The following is a 20,873-nucleotide window of genomic DNA, read 5'->3' as shown; positions in this document are numbered from 1 at the left end:
ATGGGAGGGAGAGTGGTTTGTATTCCTGTTAAGGTTGCCGTTAGGAGTGCTCCCTTTCCAGGTAACAATTGTGGCAACTACACAACTAGATTGAATTAAGCGTTTTGCAAATGCCTTTTTGCTACACTTAAAAAAAATATCTCTAGCTCTGGCTTAGAATGTTTGTTTCTCGATTTCTTCCTTTCTATATAACCACTACATCGTGGAGAAGACTGGACACACAAATGCTACTAAGATACACATCTGGATCCAAGGAGATGAACTATGTAGTGTTTGACATGAGTTTAGGGTCTGTTGCATTTTCACAACTGTGGGTCTCACAAGGTTAAGGATTTTGTTTCTAAAAGGCTCACTGGCAACATTATCTCACTATGGGAAAAATGGGGGTTCCAGACTACGGTTGTAGAACGAAAGGTCTCACATACAGCACACAGGATAGATCCCTAATATGCCTAAATGTCTTACTTTCCTACATAGATCCTAGTGCCTCCCCAAACTTACTGATCTTAAAAGTCTGGATAAGTGAAGAGAATATGTAGGCAACTCCACTGAGCATAATGGAAAACCACATTGCTTTCACCCATCCAGGCATCAGTGTCCTAGTATCCAACTGGGACAGGGGCTGGAATTCAATCCAAAAAGCTCCCTTTCTTCCCTCTATATGTGATGACTCCCCTAGACCAAGGTTAGTGACCACAAGAATAGACATTATGGTACTAGCTCTACATAGCCCGTAGAGAATGTCACTTGTTTAAACCACTTCAATCAGTGTAGACGAAGGGATGAGTGTGTTGTTTGAAAAGGTATAAAGCCATCGTTCATTCCCACCATGCACCAATTATGGTGCAGTCAAAATATCAAAACACTTGGGCGCAATTATATACAGTATATACAAATATTTACACATCATTCGGCTGCCATGGCCTTCACATCTTCTTACCCCCAGGTAGGCCCATGGCTTGGACAACTCCAGCTCCCAGTAGTGCTTTCCGTGTTTGAAGCCCTGGAAGCAGAGCACCTGCCAGGTGTGGTCAAAGCGAGCCTCGTGGGCTGGGACAGGGCGCGGCCCAGAGGTCAGGTGTTCCGCCCGTAGGTTCTCCTGGCAGAGGAGCAGGTGACCGCTGGCTGTGCGAGGGTCAAAGGTCAGGGTGCAGCGGTCTGAGGAGGTGGGAGGAAGCATGTGAGAAGACATTTAGGTGTACAGTTTATTAGTCTAAATTACCTCTAAAACAAAGGATAGGAGATAGATCACCTTTACCTCGGCAAAGTACGACAATATGCTCCTCACACAATAAGATTACCTTGTCCTGACCTCACACACAACCTCCTCCTTCATACAGTGAGGTTAGGTTACCTTGTCCTGACCTCACACACAGTCTACTCCTTCATACAGTGAGGTTAGGTTACCTTGTCCTGACCTCACACACAGCCTCCTCCTTCATACAGTGAGGTTAGGTTACCTTGCTTGTCCTGACCTTACACACAGCCTCCTCCTTCATACAGTGAGGTTAGGTTACCTTGTCCTGACCTCACACACAGCCTCCTCCTTCATACAGTGAGGTTAGGTTACCTTGTCCTGATCTCACACACAGCCTCCTCCTTCATACAGTGAGGGTAGGTTACCTTGTCCTGACCTCACACACAGCCTCTTCCTTCATACAGTGAGGTTAGGTTACCTTGTCCTGACCTCACACACAGCCTCCTCCTTCATACAGTGAGGTTAGGTTACCTTGTCCTGACCTCACACACAGCCTCCTCCTTCATACAGTGAGGTTAGGTTACCTTGTCCTGACCTCACACACAGCCTCCTCCTTCATACAGTGAGGTTAGGTTACCTTGCTTGTCCTGACCTTACACACAGCCTCCTCCTTCATACAGTGAGGTTAGGTTACCTTGTCCTGACCTCACACACAGCCTCCTCCTTCATACAGTGAGGTTAGGTTACCTTGTCCTGATCTCACACACAGCCTCCTCCTTCATACAGTGAGGGTAGGTTACCTTGTCCTGACCTCACACACAGCCTCCTCCTTCATACAGTGAGGTTAGGTTACCTTGTCCTGACCTCACACACAGCCTCCTCCTTCATACAGTGAGGTTAGGTTACCTTGTCCTGACCTCACACACAGCCTCCTCCTTCATACAGTGAGGTTAGGTTACCTTGTCCTGACCTCACACACAGCCTCCTCCTTCATACAGTGAGGTTAGGTTACCTTGTCCTGACCTCACACACAGCCTCCTCCTTCATACAGTGAGGTTAGGTTACCTTGCTTGTCCTGACCTTAAACACAGCCTCCTCCTTCATACAGTGAGGTTAGGTTACCTTGTCCTGACCTCACACACAGCCTCCTCCTTCATACAGTGAGGTTAGGTTACCTTGTCCTGACCTCACACACAGCCTCCTCCTTCATACAGTGAGGTTAGGTTACCTTGCTTGTCCTGACCTTACACGCAGGGTAAAACATTGCAGATATAAATGCAATATATAGAGTAGATTTCTTTAATTAGTCGTTACTTTTATCTCTTATTCTTATTCGTATTTATTTGAAACGGCATTGTTGGTTAGGGGCTCGTAAGTAAGCGTTTCACTGTAAGGCCTACCTACACCTGTTGTATTCGGTGTATGCGACTAATACAATTTGAGTTAATTTCATTTGATTAGAAAGTATTGCCTGTCCTCCAAGAAGTCTGTTCTACATGATCTATTTTAATCTGAATGTTACATTTCAATCAAGCTTGTTAATTGATCGTTTAGTCATGGCTTCAGGTGGGAGTCAGGTAAAGGGTCATCAGTGGCCTATATAAGCCTCTTAAAGACAATGGGAAGACATTATTTATTGGTAACAAGACTGTTGTCATTATCATGGGAGCTGTGAGAGGATTTATGCTCTTTGGAGACCAATGAAGTAGAGTCCCAAGCCTCTCCTAACTATGCTGGCTCTCTGGCAAATGATGACCTGGCCCCTGAGAAGCTGTGGCGCATAACTGGCTTGTCTAATCATGACTACTCTACTGGTGCAACTTCTGAGGAAGCCACAACTGGCTTGTCTGACTACTGAGGCCACAACAAGGAAAAAAGTGAGTGTTACGATTTCCTCAGCTCTTGAGGTCTCAGCACAAGTGGGGAAGAGTCTGCAGACCAAGAGCCTTCTGTTACTGACCATGCCATTGAGGAAGAGTTCACTTCTGCAACCGAGACCCCACTGACCACAAACAAGGATATATGAAGTGGTACCTGGTGCTCAGGATCCATTCAAGAGTTCATGGGTACTGTAGTCCAGGTTGTGTATCTGCATTCGCTTGTTTTGCCTCTAAATTGAACTTTGACTTTAATACTTGTCTCATTGTTTTGGAGGGTCATACTTTGACTTGAGGTCAATGGCCTGACTTGAGTAACTCTAGTGATGTTTAAACATTTTGTTGCATGTATATAAACATGTTAAGGAATCAGCAAGATTACTACTTTGACTCCTTTGTTGGATTTAAACAGGTTACATGCTAGGTGTATAAAATACCATTGGACTTTGGTAAGCAACATTTGCTGAGTAGCTCAATTTATGCTAGTGGCATCCTACCTGGTTTGTAGCACCAATGATACCGTGTAATCAGTGGCGATTTTAGCATGTAAATCTTGGTAGGCAAAAATATATAAACAGACAATGAAAGCTATTACAATATTCAATTACATTTCTCTGAAACAGGTTATATGCTACATGTGCACCACAAAGTTAGAACAGTAGGTGAAATTATGAGGTGAAAATAGACCATTATTAGGGTGAGGCACATTGAACGGCGTTTGGGTCATTGTGTGTCAGAGATAGACGTCACATAACACCATTTGATGCGTTTAAAAAAGCTTTTAATGGAGACGTCAAATAACACAATTCCATTATAGAATGTTATGTGTGCTGAATGTGCACTTGCAAGCCAAGCGCCACCACTACTGTCAGTAGCACTGTCAAAGCTTTACAAAAAAGTCATTCATTATTCCTACACAAAATGTCTCAGGCAAAGCTTTACTAAAATGAATGCCAATGAGGCTGAATGCAAAACTGATCTGAATCATTTAAGGAATTCAGTCGGTTTTGCAGCAACAGGTCAAAAGAACTGCAGCACTTGTTTGATGCGCTCGTCCTAACGATCCAGACCACCTGCGTGGATCCCGAGAGCCTTCTCAGTCTGGCCAATTTGTGGTGATCAGAAACCGGGATGCACTGTGATGCACTGTGATTTGATAGCCCACTTAAGCAGACATTTTTTTAGTTAAACAGATATGGCCTATGTGAATTATTTTTTGCAATCCATCATGGAAAAGTGAAAAATATTAGCTAACTTTGTTAGGCAGACCTACGTTGGTTGTATAAAAAAGTACATTAGGTCTACCACTGTTAAGCTAAATGTTTTTTCTTTTTTTAAATTTTTTTCCACATTTATTTAACCAGGTAGGCCAGTTGAGAACAAGTTCTCATTTACAACTGTGACCTGGCCAAGACAGAGCAAAGCAGTCCGACAAAAACAACAACACAGAGTTACACATAAACAAACGTACCATCAATAACACAATAGAAAATCTATATACAGTGTGTGCAAATGTAGAAGAGTAGGGAGGTAAGGCAATAAATAGGCCAAAGAGGTGAAAATAATTACAATTTAGCATTAACACTGGAGTGATAGATGTGCAGATGATGATGTACAAGTAGAGATACTGGGGTGCAAAAAAGGAAAAAGATAAATAACAATATGGGGATGAGGTAGTTGGGTGTGCTATTTACAGATTGTCTGTGTACAGGTACAGTGATCGGTAAGCTGCTCTGACAGCTGATGCTTAAAGTTAGAGAGGGAGATATAAGTCTCCAACTTCAGTAATTTTTGCAATTCGTTCCAGTCATTGGCAGCAGAGAACAGGAAGGAAAGGCCGCCAAAGAGGTGTTGGCTTTGGGAATGGCCAGTGAAATATACCTGCCAGTGGGTTTGGTGATGAATATGAAGCGAGGGCCAGCCAACGAGAGCATACAGGTCGCAGTGGTGGGTAGTATATGGGGCTTTGGTGACAAAATAGATGGCACTGTGTTAGACTACATCCAGTTTGCTGAGTAGAGTGTTGGAGGCTATTTTGTAAATGACACCGCCGAAGTCAAGGATCGGTAGGATAGTGAGTTTTACGAGGGTATGTTTGGCAGCACGAGTGAGGGAGGCTTTGTTGTGAAATAGGAAGCCGATTCGAGATTTCATTTTGGATTGGAGATGCTTAATGTGAGTCTGGAAGGACAGTTTACAGTCTAACTTGACACCTAGGTATTTGTAGTTGTCCACATATTCTAAGTCAGAACCGTCCAGAGTAGTGATGCTAGTCGGGCGGGCGGGTGCGGGCAGCAATCGGTTGAAGAGCATGCATTTAGTTTTACTAGCTTTTAAAAGCAGTTGGAGGCCACGAAATGCACAATGTACGGAATGTACGGAATGTACAAAGTTTCTACTGGTAGCTTGCAAAGTAAACATAAGCTAACAGTACATCGGCAAATGAGCCCTTCAGCTGCTTGACAGGCAGAGCCCACAAAGGATTGAAAATGTACCTAAACAACTCATACTTGTCAGGTATAGTTTACTTCAATTTTATATCATTTAAAATATCCAATTAATGGAGGCCAATATTAACAAATATCGTGAGGCTACCCTGACGTATCTGAAGTGACATGATCAATTGATGTTTACTGACCAGGAAAATCATGCAGTTACTTGCGATGTAACTCTGATTATAGAGCTAAAAGTTCTCAATTTTGTTTGCATGGAATAATCAGAAATGTGTAGTTCTGACTATGCTCTTCGAGGCGATGTTACAACGAAATACTTAACATTTATTTAACGATCCTTCGATAACAGCACGCAGTTGTCAATGATTTTGGTGGCGAAGGGAGTCTTCTAAACACTCTGCACCTTACGTTTTAATTTCCTGCTGTAGCAAACTGGCTCTGAGTAGTTATTAATGCTTACTCCTTTCCGAATATTCAATATCACACGTAATCTCTCCACTACAGACATAATCGTTTTAATCTTCGCATTTTTCCCATGTGACTAGTCTGGTGTACACAAGTTATGGAGGACATAGCAAGCAGCAATAAATAGTGGCAGAGGATCTATGGACAGATCCATGTGCCATGGCCAGTTCCTCTGTCTCCTGTATGCAGTTAACTGCTGATGTGATCTGTTGTACCTCTGATTAGCATTCTGAGAAGGATACACAGGCCTGTCAACTCGTGGACACCCAGGTCATACATTTTTCAACCTGTCACATTACACTTGAAACTTCATGTGGGAATAGTGCATATACCTCTCACAACCATTAGAAACAGGATATGCATTGGATTTACATGCATTGGATTTACAATGCATGTAGGCCTACATGTACATCCGAATTTCAAAACCAATGTGTACGGGGCCAAGATATGCAAACTTTGGCAAGATTAGCACATTTTGGCAAGATTAGCAAACTTGGCAAGATTAGCAAGTGTATGACATGCCAGCAACAAACGCTGGCACTACATATCCAAGTATAACTGATCAAATTATGAAAGACAAGCGTTGTAATTTTGAATTAAGTAAAGTGAGTGTGGAACAATGTTCTTATCAACAATGACAAGCCACCGGGGTCTGAGAACTTGGATGGAAAATTAATGGGGATAATAGCGGACGATATTGCCACTCCTTTTAGCCATATCTTCAATCTAAGCCTACTAGAAAGTGTGTGTCCTCAGGCCTTTTATTTATTTTACCAAGTAAATTGACTGAGAACACATTCTCATTTACAGCAACAACCTGGGGAATAGTTACAGACAAGAGGAGGGGGATGAATGAGCCAATTGTAAGCTGGGGATGATTAGGTGACCGTGATGGTATGAGGGAAAGCTCGGGAATTTAGCCAGGACACTGGGATTAACACGCCTACTCTTACAATAAGTGCTATGGAATATTTAATGACCTCAGAGAGTCAGGACACCAGTTTAACATGCCCTACAGAGGGCAGTGTCCACAATCACTGTCCTGGGGCATTGGGATATTTTTTAGACTAGAGGAAAGAGTGCCTCCCACTGGACCTCTAACACCACTTCCAACAGGATCTGGTCTTCCATCCAGGGACTGACCAGGATCAACCCTGCTTAGATTCAAAAGCAAGCCAGAAGAGTGATGCAGGGTGGTATGCTGCTGGCGTGGAGGGAAGCAGAAGTCATTCCGCTACCCAAGAATAGTAAAGCCCCCTTTACTGGCTCAAATAGCCGACCAATCAGCCTGTTACCAACCCTTAGTAAACTTTTGGAAAGAATTGTTGCAAGAATGAACTTTTTATGGCTGCAGGGGCAGTATTGAGTAGCTTGGATGAAAAGGTGCCCATATCAAATGGCCTGCTCCTCAGTCATAGTTGCTAATATGTGCATATTATTAGTAGTATTGGATAGAAAACACTCTGAAGTTTCTGAAACTGTTTGAATGATGTCTGTGAGTATAACAGAACTCAAATTGGCAGGCAAAATCCTGAGTTGAAATCAAAACAGGAAGTCAGAAATCTGAGCTTGTATGTATTCACCAGAGTCCCCAATGAAATCCCTTTGAGATATGAATGATGTTGCACTGCGTAGGGGTTCCACTAGATTTCAACCATCAATAGAAATTATAATGAGGCTTCTATGTTGTTGTGGGAGTGAATGAGAGCAGAATATATCAGCTGTCCATCAAGCAGCCATTCCATTGCTCATGAAGACAAGAAAGAATACTCTGGTTGGAACTTTATTGAAGCTATATGTTAAAAACATCCTAATGATTGATTGTACTTAGTTTGAAATGTTTATTCGACCGGTAATATCACTTTTTGAAGTTTTTGTCCGATATAAAGCTGACCAGAATTAGCGTTTGGATATGTATAACAAAAGAAGGTATTTGGACATAAATAACAGACATTTTCGAACAAAACAAACATGTATTGTGGACCTGGGATTCCTGGAGTGCTTTCTGATGTAGATCATCAAAGGTAAGGGAATATTTATCATGTAACTTCTTGTTTATGTTGACGCCATCTTTGCGGCTGTGGTGTTTTTAAATTGAGCGCCGTCTCAGATTATTGCATGCATTTCTTTATCCGTAAAGTTTTTTTGAAATCAGACACAGCGGTTGCATTAAGGAGAGGTATATCTATAATTCCATGTGTATAACTATATTATCATCTACATTTATGATAAGTATTTCTGTTGAATGATGTGGCTATGCAAAATCACTTGATGTTTTTGGAACTAGTGAATCTAACGCGCCAATGTAAACTCAGATTTTTTTAAATATAAATATTAACTTTATCAAACAAAACATGCATGTATTGTGTAACATGAAGTCCTATGAGTGTCATCTGATGAAGATAATTCAAGGTTAGTGATTTAATTTTATCTTTATTTCTGTTTTTTGTGAAAACTATATTTTGCTGGAAAATGGCTGTGCTTATTGTGGTTTGGTGGAGACCTAACATAATTGTTTGTAGTGCTTTCGCTGAAAAGCCTAGTTGAAATCGGACACTTTGGTTGGATTAACAACGGAAATAGATTTAAAATGATAGACACACGTATGTTTTAGGAATTGTAATTATGAGATTTCTGTGGTTTGAATTTTGGTGCCCTCTATTTTCACTGGTAGTTGTCATATCGATCCCGGTATCGGGATTGCAGCCATAACAGGTTAATAAAGAGCTGCAGTTAGTTTCAGAATGGGTGGCAAGTGTCAAACCAGCCTTCGCTTTGGCTCCCCCTCCTGTCCAGCTTCGGCTTTCGGCGTTTTCAATGCAAATAGTCCGGGTGGACATTTTATTAATTGTTCAGCAGTCTTATGGCTTGGGGTTAGAAGTTTTGGACGTAGACTTGGCACTCTGGTACCGCTTGCCATGCTGTAGGAGAGAGAACAGTCTATGACTAGGGTGACTGGAGTCTTTGACAATCTTTTGGGGGCCTTCCTCTGACACCACCTAATATATAGGTCCTGGATAGCAGGAAGCTTAGCCCCAGAGATGTACTGGGATGTACGCACTACCCTCTCTAGTCCCTTACGGTCGGATGCCGAGCAGTTGCCATACCAGGCGTTGATGCAACCGGTCAGAATGCTCTCGATGGTGCAGCTGTAGAACTTTTTGAGGATCTGGGGACCCATGCCAAATCTTTTCAGTCTCCTGAGGGGGAAAGTTGTTGTTGTGCCCTCTTCATGACTGTCTTGGTGTGTTTGGACCATGATAGTTTGTTGGTGATGTGGACACCAAGGAACTTGAAACTCTCGACCTGATCCACTATAAGCCCCGTCGATCAGCGTGTTGTTGCCTACCCTTACTACCTGGGCGTGGCCCGTCAGAATGTCCAGGATCCAGTTGCAGAGTGAGGTGTTCAGTCCCAGAAGTCCTTAGCTTAGTGATGAGCTTTGTGAGCACTATGGTGTTGAACGCTGAGCTGGAGTCAATGAACAGCATTCTCACATAGGTGTTCCTTTTGTCCAGGTGGGAAACGGCAGTGTGGAGTGAAATTGAGATTGCATAATTTACTTGTTCTTGTAAGTGTTGACATGCTGACTGCACCGAGGTGTCTGTTTAAGCAACTAGCACACAACTCGGACATCCATGCATACAAATCAAATCAAATCAAATTGTATTTGTCACATACACATGGTTAGCAGATGTTAATGCGAGTGTAGCGAAATGCTTGTGCTTCTAGTTACGACAATGCAGTAATAACCAACAAGTAATCTAACTTACAATTCCAAAACTACTGTCTTATACACAGTGTAAGGGGATAAAGAATATGTACATAAGGATATATGAATGAGTGATGGTACAGAGCAGCATAGGCAGGATACAGTAGAAGGTATCGAGTACAGTATATACACGAGGTGAGTATGTAAACAAAGTGGCATAGTTAAAGTGGCTAGTGATACATGTATTACATAAGGATGCAGTCGATTATATAGAGTACAGTATATACGTATGCATATGAGATGAATAATGTAGGGTAAGTAACATTATATAAGGTAGCATTGTTTAAAGTGGCTAGTGATATATTTACATCATTTCCCATCAATTCCCATTATTAAAGTGGCTGGAGTTGAGTCAGTGTCAGTGTCAGTGTGTTGGCAGCAGCCACTCAATGTTAGTGGTGGCTGTTTAACAGTCTGATGGCCTTGAGATAGAAGCTGTTTTTCAGTCTCTCGGTCCCAGCTTTGATGCACCTGTACTGACCTCGCCTTCTGGATGATAGCGGGGTGAACAGGCAGTGGCTCGGGTGGTTGATGTCCTTGATGATCTTTATGGCCTTCCTGTAACATCGGGTGGTGTAGGTGTCCTAGAGGGCAGGTAGTTTGCCCCCGGTGATGCGTTGTGCAGACCTCACTACCCTCTGGAGAGCCTTACGGTTGTGGTCGGAGCAGTTGCCGTACCAGGCAGTGATACAGCCCGCCAGGATGCTCTCGATTGTGCATCTGTAGAAGTTTGTGAGTGCTTTTGGTGACAAACCGAAATTCTTCAGCCTCCTGAGGTTGAAGAGGCGCTGCTGCGCCTTCTTCACGATGCTGTCTGTGTGAGTGGACCAATTCAGTTTGTCTGTGATGTGTATGCCGAGGAACTTAAAACTTGCTACCCTCTCCACTACTGTTCCATTGATGTGGATAGGGGGGTGTTTCCTCTGCTGTTTCCTGAAGTCCACAATCATCTCCTTAGTTTTGTTGACGTTGAGTGTGAGGTTATTTTCCTGACACCACACTCCGAGGGCCCTCACCTCCTCCCTGTAGGCCGTCTCGTCGTTGTTGGTAATCAAGCCTACCACTGTTGTGTCGTCCGCAAACTTGATGATTGAGTTGGAGGCGTGCGTGGCCACGCAGTCGTGGGTGAACAGGGAGTACAGGAGAGGGCTCAGAACGCACCCTTGTGGGGCCCCAGTGTTGAGGATCAGCGGGGTGGAGATGTTGTTGCCTACCCTCACCACCTGGGGGCGGCCCGTCAGGAAGTCCAGTACCCAGTTGCACAGGGCGGAGTCGAGACCCAGGATCTCGAGCTTGATGACGAGCTTGGAGGGTACTATGGTGTTGAATGCCGAGCTGTAGTCGATGAACAGAATTCTCACATAGGTATTCCTCTTGTCCAGATGGGTTAGGGCAGTGTGCAGTGTGGTTGAGATTGCATCGTCTGTGGACCTATTTGGGCGGTAAGCAAATTGGAGTGGGTCTAGGGTGTCGGGTAGGGTGGAGGTGATATGGTCCTTGACTAGTCTCTCAAAGCACTTCATGATGACGGAAGTGAGTGCTACGGGGCGGTAGTTGTTTAGCTCAGTTATCTTAGCTTTCTTGGGAACAGGAACAATGGTGGCCCTCTTGAAGCATGTGGGAACAGCAGACTGGTATAGGGATTGATTGAATATGTCCGTAAACACACCGGCCAGCTGGTCTGCGCATGCTCTGAGGGCGCGGCTGGGGATGCCGTCTGGGCCTGCAGCCTTGCGAGGGTTAACACGTTTAAATGTCTTACTCACCTCGGCTGCAGTGAAGGAGAGTCCGCATGTTTTCGTTGCAGGCCGTGTCAGTGGCACTGTATTGTCCTCAAAGCGGGCAAAAAAGTTATTTAGTCTGCCTGGGAGCAGGACATCCTGGTCCGTGACTGGGCTGGATTTCTTCTTGTAGTCCGTGATTGACTGTAGACATTGCCACATGCCTCTTGTGTCTGAGCCGTTGAATTGAGATTCTACTTTGTCTCTGTACTGACTCTTAGCTTGTTTGATAGCCTTGCGGAGGGAATAGCTGCACTGTTTGTATTCGGTCATGTTACCATGTTACCATACACCACAAGACATGCCACCAAAGGTCTCTTCATCATCTCCAAGTTAAGAACAGACTATGGGAGGCAAACAGTTCTACATAGAGCAATGGTTACATGGTGCTCTATTCCACATAAGGTAACTGATGCAAGCAGTAGAACCAGATTTAAAAAACAGGATGAAAAATACACCTTATGGAACAGCGGAGACTGTGAAGAGAGACACACACAGGCACTCACTCACACATACACATGATAAGACCCGCACTCTACACACACACACACACACACACGCATACACATTCATTTTGCTTCGTAGATATGTGGTAGTAGAGTAGTGGCCTGAGGGAACACACGTAATGTGTTGTGAAAATTGTTATGAAATGTAATATTTTAAATTGTATATAACTGCCTTAATCTTGCTGGACCCCAGGAAGAGTAGCTGCTGCCTTGGCAGGAACTAATGGGGTTCCTTAATGAATACAAATACAAATGACATTACAGATCACAATCATTACTTTCTCCAATGGTATGACTTGCAGATGATATCCCTAGTGGTACTTCCCCCAATGTCTGTTTGTAAGGCCTTACATTTTGAGTGACAAGATATTCTAAACTTTCTGGTTGAAGACACTTCAGTTTCTTACTTCTGACTCTTGTGAGGGTCTTTATGACTTTATAAGAACGTATACATTTTGTAAAAAAAAGAAAGAAAGTGAGACATCAACAGAGCTATGCCAGAAAAAGTTTACATTTTGGCAAGGATTCAATCTGATTTGGGAATTTGGACAATGCGCCATTCAAAGGTAATTTCCGATTGAGACTACATATGGTCTCCAGTTCCAAAACTTTAAATGTGTTGCTTTTTAGCCATTTTCATGTAGACTTGATTGTGTTTTGGATCTTTGTCTTGCTGTTTGACACAGCTGCACTTCAGCTCACAGACGGATTGCCTGACATTCTCCTGTAGAATTCTCTGATACAGATCCGAATTCGGAATTCATGGTTCCTTCTATTAAGGCAAGTTGCACAGGTCCTGAGGCGGCAAAGCATCCCCAAACCATCACACTATCACCACCATTATTGACCATTGGTATAAGGTTAGCATTTTTCTGAGTAATACACTTTTTGGTGTCATTGTGTTTAAAGGAAGAACTGCAATAGAAGTCCAAAGGACCAACACCATCTTCTATCCATCATCGTGGGAGTCATGACTGTGTCTGTTCTTGCCTGTGTCCTTCTCACCCTTCTAGGAAATGGGGTCCACCAAAATCCCCCATGATCATCATTGCGATACCCTAATGGTCAATCCCGTTTGAATCCAGTTTATTTTGAGTTGTCAGACGGTATTTTCAACTGACTGTTCTAATCTGTTAGTTATGTGTTGAGCTAGGGATTTAAAATATGTTTTTTTTCTCTCCAGATATCTGTCCAAGTGTGTGTACTGGACCTGATAGCAAGATACCCCATTGCTACCGATTGGTGTAGAAACAAATGGGATGGCAGCAAGCATTGGTAAGTGTCTCACTTGCAGAGCATCAAATGATCAAATTACTTCCATTTTCAGTGACGTTTTGAAAGTGAATTGAAAATAACAAAATTGGTCTTCCATTTAGAATGATCAAATTTCTACATAGTCAAAGCTTGTACAAAATCAATGTAAACATGGATGTTTCTTTATTTAGAATTACTGTAAGTGAGATGGCGGTACCCTAGCTGCTGTCTACAGAATGAAAGAATACCAGCTTCTTCTTTCCATGGTAAAGCAGACCCAGAACCTCTCTGCTTATGCCTGGGTAGGACTGAATAATATGGCACAGGTAGAACAACCTTCACACTCAAATAGCACTTTCTCAGATTGGTCTTATTTCATATCTCTTTGATTTGGACATTAGATATGTTACTACTGCCCTCCAACAAGAAGTTGATCACTTTGAACTGTTCTTCTTGACAGGAAGGGATGTTTGTGTGGACTGATGGATCATCTGTGGAATGGTTCTGGTCCAAAAGTGTCAAAGCTCAGCAGTGGGGGAGAAGACACTGTGGCACTGAACTCTCAGGCAGGTCAGTATTACAAACTTGTTCTTGCACGGTGACACTTAAGCTGGGATTCAAACCTTAGAAGGCTGTGAACAAATACATAATAAGCAGTGAGTGTATAAACACTGTCAAACTTCAAAGTAAGATATTGGTATCTGTCATTTTCCTATCTGTCTCATTCAGTGAAGTGCTGTAGTTATTCTTCTGTTGTCTTCCTCTGAGACTAACAAGGTCATTGTCCTCTACAGGAGCCGAGGGCTTCGATGACAAGTGTGAGTGGCTGTACCTTAGTCTCCGTGAGATTCGCTACAGGTGAAGCAGTCAAAGATGACAGAGGAGTCCAACACCATCCACACAGAGTGAGAGCGCAAAGGGATTTTGCCAACATACTCTGATTTTATTTTATGTTATCGCACGCAAACTCCGTTGAGTTGTTTGAGGATTAAAAAGTGATATAATGGTAATTACATTATCATTGGTTGCCATTTTCAATTGTAACAGAAAGTTAGTCAGGTTGATTCTACAATTGCATTTTCAATCTTGTTTTCTTTATGTAACTAGCCTTAAGCTACTAACCATTGAGGCACCCACTAAAGGTTTATCCACAGTTCAATTCCCTTACTAACTCACAACCGACTGTTTATCTAAGAACACAGATAGGATAGTGTTGCATGTACAGGTAAAATTAGTCTCAATACTCTGAGGGAACATTGTTAATGGTTTGCCTATTTTGTGGAATATTGAAAGAATTGGTGGAATTGTGTCATCCTGATTATCCCTCAATGCTTCCATGCCCATCTCTTTGAATAAAACCTTTCAGCATTAACCTTTCTAAGGCATGGCCAATCTGTTTTACATATCACTGTATAATTTCCTATGTACTAGCTTGATTGTTAGCTGTCTGGTACCTTGTGTAAGACGTCAGACAGAAATATGATACTCACAGCACGCACAGCATCAACAAGGAGGGGGGAGGACGTATAGCTTCTTGCTGTAGTTGAGACCGGTCTGCTCGCTCACCAATGTGCACAGCTTATCCACGTTAACACCATTGAATAACTTGGCACAAAGCCCGGTACATTAGCAACAATGTAATAAGCACATAGAAACAACAGTGTAAAGTGAAGCATATTTTCCAAAGTGAACTTTCCAGACACATTTATTGGGCTGATAACATTACTCAAACACAGTGTATGACCATTGTAAACAATAAAACTGAAAGAAAAGGCTTCAGCTCAGAACTGCTTCCAGAATTCAGTGTGCCAAGCGTTTAAAATACTCAAGTTTTGTCATCTCTTTTTTTTTAATCCTCTTAATATATTTTTAAATGTTTTTGTATTTTTCTTTTTCAGCAGTACTGATAATTATACTATGTACAACAAAGGCCGAGACACGCATCGGTTCATCCCTTAGACAGAAGCTCCATTCCCGTTTTTCCTTTTGTAATGACCTACTGTTACAAGGCAAGAATGTAAGGTCTCGCTCTCTTGGGTTGTTGCAGTCGGCATGCCTTGTAGGTGACGGTGATGACGATGCAGCTATGAGCCTTGCATACCTTCTCTGTCTGCGCCACTAGGGGCAGTGTCTTAATAAGTCCTTAAGATCCCCCCCCTGGTAGCAAGGTGTCTATGTACAAAGGCTAAAAGTCCCACTCAGTTCATGTGAAGAGGCTTTACGAAAGAAATGCTTCCGTGTTCTTGTATGTTTTCAACTATTTTTTTTTTATCTCCCAAAAAAGTATCAGTATCAAAACGGGTTTCGTAATAGATATATTTGTACTGGGTGGGTGTGTTAGCATGTGTTGGACAAATAGTTGTCGATGTACGTATGAAAAGTAGTAGTCTCTTTGCAAAGCAACGCAAAGTATTTTACTTGGTTATGTTCAGTTTCTTTTTTCTCTTTTTACAATGCCATGAAATAATCTTAGATGGGATGCAGCCTTGGTCGGACTCCAGTTGTTTTCTTCCTTCTCTCATTCCTCTCTCTCTCTCTTTCGGTCTTTCTTTGACTCTTGTTTCTGTGCTCATCCAAGGGAGACTACTTTAGCAGCCACTCATTCACTGAAAGAGAGGAGAGGGACAGGGTGAGAACAACACAACTTTACTGTATATGCACTTTACACAAAATACACATCTAGCATGGAACCCTTTCTATCCTGGCTACCCAGAAGCTTTTATAATATTCATCATAACATGACAATACATTGTTAGGATTGAGACCAGAATGCATTGTTAGGATTATTATCAATAAAATAGTATACTCTAGCGGAAGACACAATTATGCATGTAAAGTAAATGAAGTAACCTTGACCATGAAACACTGAACATGCCATGTGTATATGTAAAAAGTGTGGGAGACATTTCTATTAGTAAATGGTCAAGTAGTGTTTTTATTCATTTTATTCCCAGCACCACAGAGATACAAATGGTGTCCATTTGACTCTGGCTGAGACTCCACTCAGGGAGAGTGTCTCAGGGAGAGTTGGGGTATGCAAAAAACACATTTCCAATTCACTTGTGTGAATTAGAACAAATATAAGCACCCACCAAATTCTTATTATCTTATGTTAAAATTAGCAATGTATGCTAAATAACAGAATTTCTGCAGTATCTGTTAACATTCTGCTAGCATCCCAATACACATTTCCCATTCAATTAGCCCACTGACCTAGCTGTGAGGGGGCTGAGTTTCCTCTGCCTTCAAGGTTTAACCTTAGATGAATAACCAATTAGATCTATTTCCCATTTAAATGATACTTTATTCCCCTTCTGCCTCACCTTGGAGATATTTACATATTTAAACAAGTACAACTAGTGTAATTAAAGACGAGACAGCCCTGCTGCTATTGTACTGCTTCTGTTTACTCTCTGGGGGTGGGTTGGAAGGGTACAGTAGGGGTGTGTGTGTGGGTAAATGTGTGTGGGTAAAAGTGTGTATGTGTACTCACATTTGTGTGTGTGTGTGTGTGTGTGTGTGCGTTTCAATCTCTCAACAACTGCTGCACAGAATAAGAATTTCATCTGAGAGCGAGGATAAGAGGATAAGAGAAAAGAACAGTCTGGCTACATTACAGTAGATCCTGGAAAAATAATACAATGAATAATGGGGGTTACCTCTTGCCCTCACTGTATTTACGCTTCAGGTGTAAAATTCACATTTTGTGCAGCAGTTGCCCAGATATATTGGCTGAAACAGAGGAGAGGAGATGGTAAACAGACTGCATGCAGAGTCCCTGAATAACACTGAGATGCTGAGCTGGCTTTGTAGTTATGAAGTAGGGCTCACACATTCGGCCGTTCCAACACTTGTGTTGGAAATATTGCTATAATATCACTATAAGTAATGTACAATTACTCTTTAAAATCTATAAAAATGTAAGGCTTAAGACTATGCTCCAGGTAGTTAATACCTTTGAGGGCCACAAGCAGACATGGAAAATTAGTAAAGGTAGTTAGTAAGGTAAATGTCCATGACTCCTTCACCGACATTTTGTATGTGTCTGCTAGTCGGACCTAAATACATTACTAACAAAATGGCGGTGGCGGGTGGACTTGAGCAGTGTTTACCTCGGTACTGGAGCTTCTGGGCCCTGTTGTTGGGACAGTCTTTGCCCTGCATGCTGAAGTTGATGTTAGTCCGGATGCAGCGGTTGTTCAGCGGTTGAACCGGGCGAACGTTGTCGCTCATACTCAGGAAGATCTGAGACGGCTGGTTCTGACTCAACAGCCGTAAGGAGTGCATCTGGAGAGGAGAGAGGATGAGAGGGAAGGGGGATTCATGAACAAAAAGAGGGGTAAAGAAGATGAAAAGGAAGAGTAAGTAATGGAAGGAACAAGAGGAGAGGAGAGCAATGCAGAGCAGAGCAGCGCAGAGGAGAAATAAAAAGAAGAGAAGAGAGTGGAACAGAAGTTAAGAAAAGGGACTTTATTTCAGTATTATTGGGAGAAAAATAAATGTGAAGGAACAGAATTGCTGTCCGACAGTCTTATGTACACTCTTAAAAAAATGGCTAAGTAGAACCATATAGTGGAACCCTTTTTAGTGCTAGGTAGAACCCTTTGCAGAGGGTTCTCTACCTCACTGTTACTCTACCCACAAGCAAGCATACAAGGCCCTCCCTCGTCCCCCAATTGGAAAATCAGGTCATAACTCCGTACTCCCGCTTTCTGTTTAAAAGCAGTAGCTCGAACAGGAAGAATCTGAGACTCGCTCTGTTGAGAAATGGTCATCAGAATCAGAGATTATGCTACAGGAGAGATTATGCCGTTCATCTGTACAAACAATAGTACGCAAGTATTAACACCATGGGACCATGCTGCTGTCATACCGCTTAGGAAGGAGACGCGTTCTGTCTCCTAGAAAAAGCGAAAAGTGCAAATCGATCCCAGAACAACCGCAATGGACCTTGTGAAGATGCTGGAGGAAACAGGTACAAAGTATTTATATCCAAAGTAAAACGAGTCCGATATCGACATAACCTGAAAGGCCGCTCAGCAAGGAAGAAGCCCCTTCTCCAAAACTGCCATAAAAAAGCTAGACTACGGTTTGCAACTGCACATGGGGACAAAGATCATTATTTTTGGAGAAATGTTGTCTGGTTTGATGAAACAAAAATATAACTGTTTGGCCATAATGACCATTGTCATGTTTGGAGGAAAAAGAGGAAGGCTTACAAGCCGAAGAACACCATCCCAACCGTGAAGCACTGGGGTGGCAGCATCATGTTGTGGGGGTGCTTTGCTGCAGGAGAGATTGGTGCACTTCACAAAATACATGGCATCATGAGGAGGAAAATTATGTGGATATATTGAAGCAACATCTCAAGACATTAGTCAAGAAGTTAAAGCTTGGTCACAAATGGGTCTTCCAAATGGTCAATGACCCCAAGCATACTTCCAAAGTTGTGGCAAAATGGCAAAAGTCATGGTATTGGAGTGGCCATCACAAAGCCCTAACCTCAATCCTATAGAAAAAGCGTGTGCGAGCAAAGAGGCCTAAAAATCTGACTCAATTACACCAGCTCTGTCAGGAGGAATGGGCCAAAATTCACCCAACGTACTGTGGGGTAAGCTTGTGGAAGGCTACCCAAAACGTTTGACCCAAGTTAAACAATTTAAAGGCAATGCTACCAAATACTACTTGAGTGTATGTAAACTTCTGACCCACTGGGAATGTGATGAAAGAAATAAAAGCTGAAATAAATAATTCTCTCTACTATTATTCTGACATTTCACATTCATAAAATAAAGTGGTGATCTTAACTTACCTAAGACAGGGAATTTTTACTAGGATTAAATGTCAGAAATTGTGAAAAACTGAGTTTAAATGCATGTGGCTAAGGTGTATGTTAACTTCCAACTTTAACTGTATGTTTCAAGACTCCGCCGTTAACATCGAAAAGCTAACTAAAGTGCAGGGCTACCACACACAGGGCCATCACAGACAACGGCTGAGGACAGGAACAAGTACAATAATTCCTGCTACGACCTCTGCAGAGTCATCAAACGAGCAGAAAGACAATATAAGAATAAAGGGGAATCTTATTACGCAGGCTCCGATGCCAGTCGCATGTGACAGGGGCGACAGTCCACCATTACTAAGGAAGACCCAGTCGTGATCTGCCCAACGATGCCTCTCTACCAGACAAATTCAAAAACCTCCGAACCAGAGTACTGGGTGATCTCTCTCCCCGAGGCTGATGTGAGTAAGGTCTTTAATTAAATCAAGTCAGCCCTTGCAAGGCGGGACTGGACGCTATTCCGGGGCACGTTCTTAGAGCATGCAGAGATCAGCCTGTCCTTGTCCCAGTCTGTAATCCCCATGATTTAAAATGACTACCATCATTCCTGTTCGCAAGAACTCTAAGGCTTCATGTCACAATGACTACCGCCCTGTAGCACTCATATCTGTAATCAAAATGGTTATGGCAACTCTATCATCCCAGACACCCTAGACCTACTGCAATTTGCATACTGCCCCAACAGATCCATAGATGACGCAATCTTAATTGCACTACAGACTGTCCTCAGCCACATAGATAATATAAGTGAGAATGCTGTTCATTGACTACAGCTCAGTGTTCAACACCATTGTCTCCAAGCTTTGGACCCTGTGACTGAACACCTCCCTCTGCAAATGGATCCTGGACTTCCTAACTGGCCGACCCCAGGTAATGAGGGTAGGCAGCATCACCTCCGCCACGCTGACCTTCATCACTGGGCCGAGCTCCCTGACATCCAGGACCTCTATATCAGGCGGTGTGAAAGGAAGGCCCGGAAAATCGTTAAAGACTCCAGCCACCCAAGCCATAGACTATTCTCTCTGCTTTCGCATGGCAAGGGGTACCGGTGCAACAAGAATGACACCAACAGGCTGCTGAACAGCTTCTATCCCCAAGCCATAACATTGCTAAATAACAAACAAAATGCAGACACAGACTGAGTTGACCCTTGTATTTACACATTATTCTGCATAGTCTCAATACACAATCACAGGACTCCACACACTCACTGACACTCCAACACACACATAACATGCACACACATTTATACCGACACAAACTCATATACAATCTTAATTTACGCTGATGATACTCTGTTTATCATACATCCTGATGCCTAGTCACCTTACCCCTATACTGTACATATCTACCCCTATCACTCCAATATCCCTCCACATTGTAAATATGGTATTGAAACTGACCCTGTATATAACTTTTTACTTTGTTGTGTTCTTATTTGTTATTTTTTATTTCTTGTCTATTTTTGTTCTACCTTATGCTTATTTCTGCATTGGGTTTAGAGCTTGCAAGAAAGGCATTTCACTGTACTTGTTTGTGCATGTGACATTAATTAAAACGTCTCATTCATTTGCAAATTTTTTATGACAATACATTACATATATCATAAGGCCTTTCTTTCTAGGCCTAGTTATACCCTATCACAGTGGTTGGAAACTCCTGGTTTACAGGCCACACCAGGCTTGCAAGTCACATTATGCTGGCTGAAGTCACCTCAGGAGG

The 20,873-nt window shown here is 42.6% G+C and overlaps 1 protein-coding gene and 1 pseudogene across 3 annotated transcripts in view; one reads left to right on the top strand and one right to left on the bottom strand.

Annotated features, from left to right (window-relative positions):
* The first annotated feature begins 12,133 nt into the window (after positions 1 to 12,133).
* On the top strand, positions 12,134 to 15,428 carry LOC139377127 (snaclec crotocetin-like; annotated as a pseudogene).
* Positions 15,429 to 15,738: 310 nt separating this feature from the next.
* Positions 15,739 to 20,873, bottom strand: part of LOC139375612 (carbonic anhydrase-related protein 10-like) — a 296,785-nt gene continuing 291,650 nt past the window's right edge. For 2 of the 3 annotated variants that reach the window (XM_071117403.1, XM_071117404.1), the window contains exons 10-12: positions 17,419 to 17,593; positions 16,966 to 17,038; positions 15,739 to 15,912 (exon numbers count right to left, since the gene is read on the bottom strand). In XM_071117403.1, the coding sequence (XP_070973504.1) occupies positions 17,004 to 17,038; positions 17,419 to 17,593 (210 nt within the window). In that variant the 3' untranslated portion in view covers positions 15,739 to 15,912; positions 16,966 to 17,003. The remainder of the gene's footprint in view (positions 15,913 to 16,965; positions 17,039 to 17,418; positions 17,594 to 20,873) is intronic. The other variant, XM_071117405.1, reaches the window with a different exon arrangement.

This window comes from Oncorhynchus clarkii, chromosome 20 (assembly GCF_045791955.1).
Source record: "Oncorhynchus clarkii lewisi isolate Uvic-CL-2024 chromosome 20, UVic_Ocla_1.0, whole genome shotgun sequence".
In the NCBI taxonomy this organism is placed as follows: Eukaryota; Metazoa; Chordata; class Actinopteri; order Salmoniformes; family Salmonidae; genus Oncorhynchus; species Oncorhynchus clarkii.
Note: the sequence above shows the minus strand (reverse complement) of the source record. Positions and strands in the feature narration are given on the sequence as shown.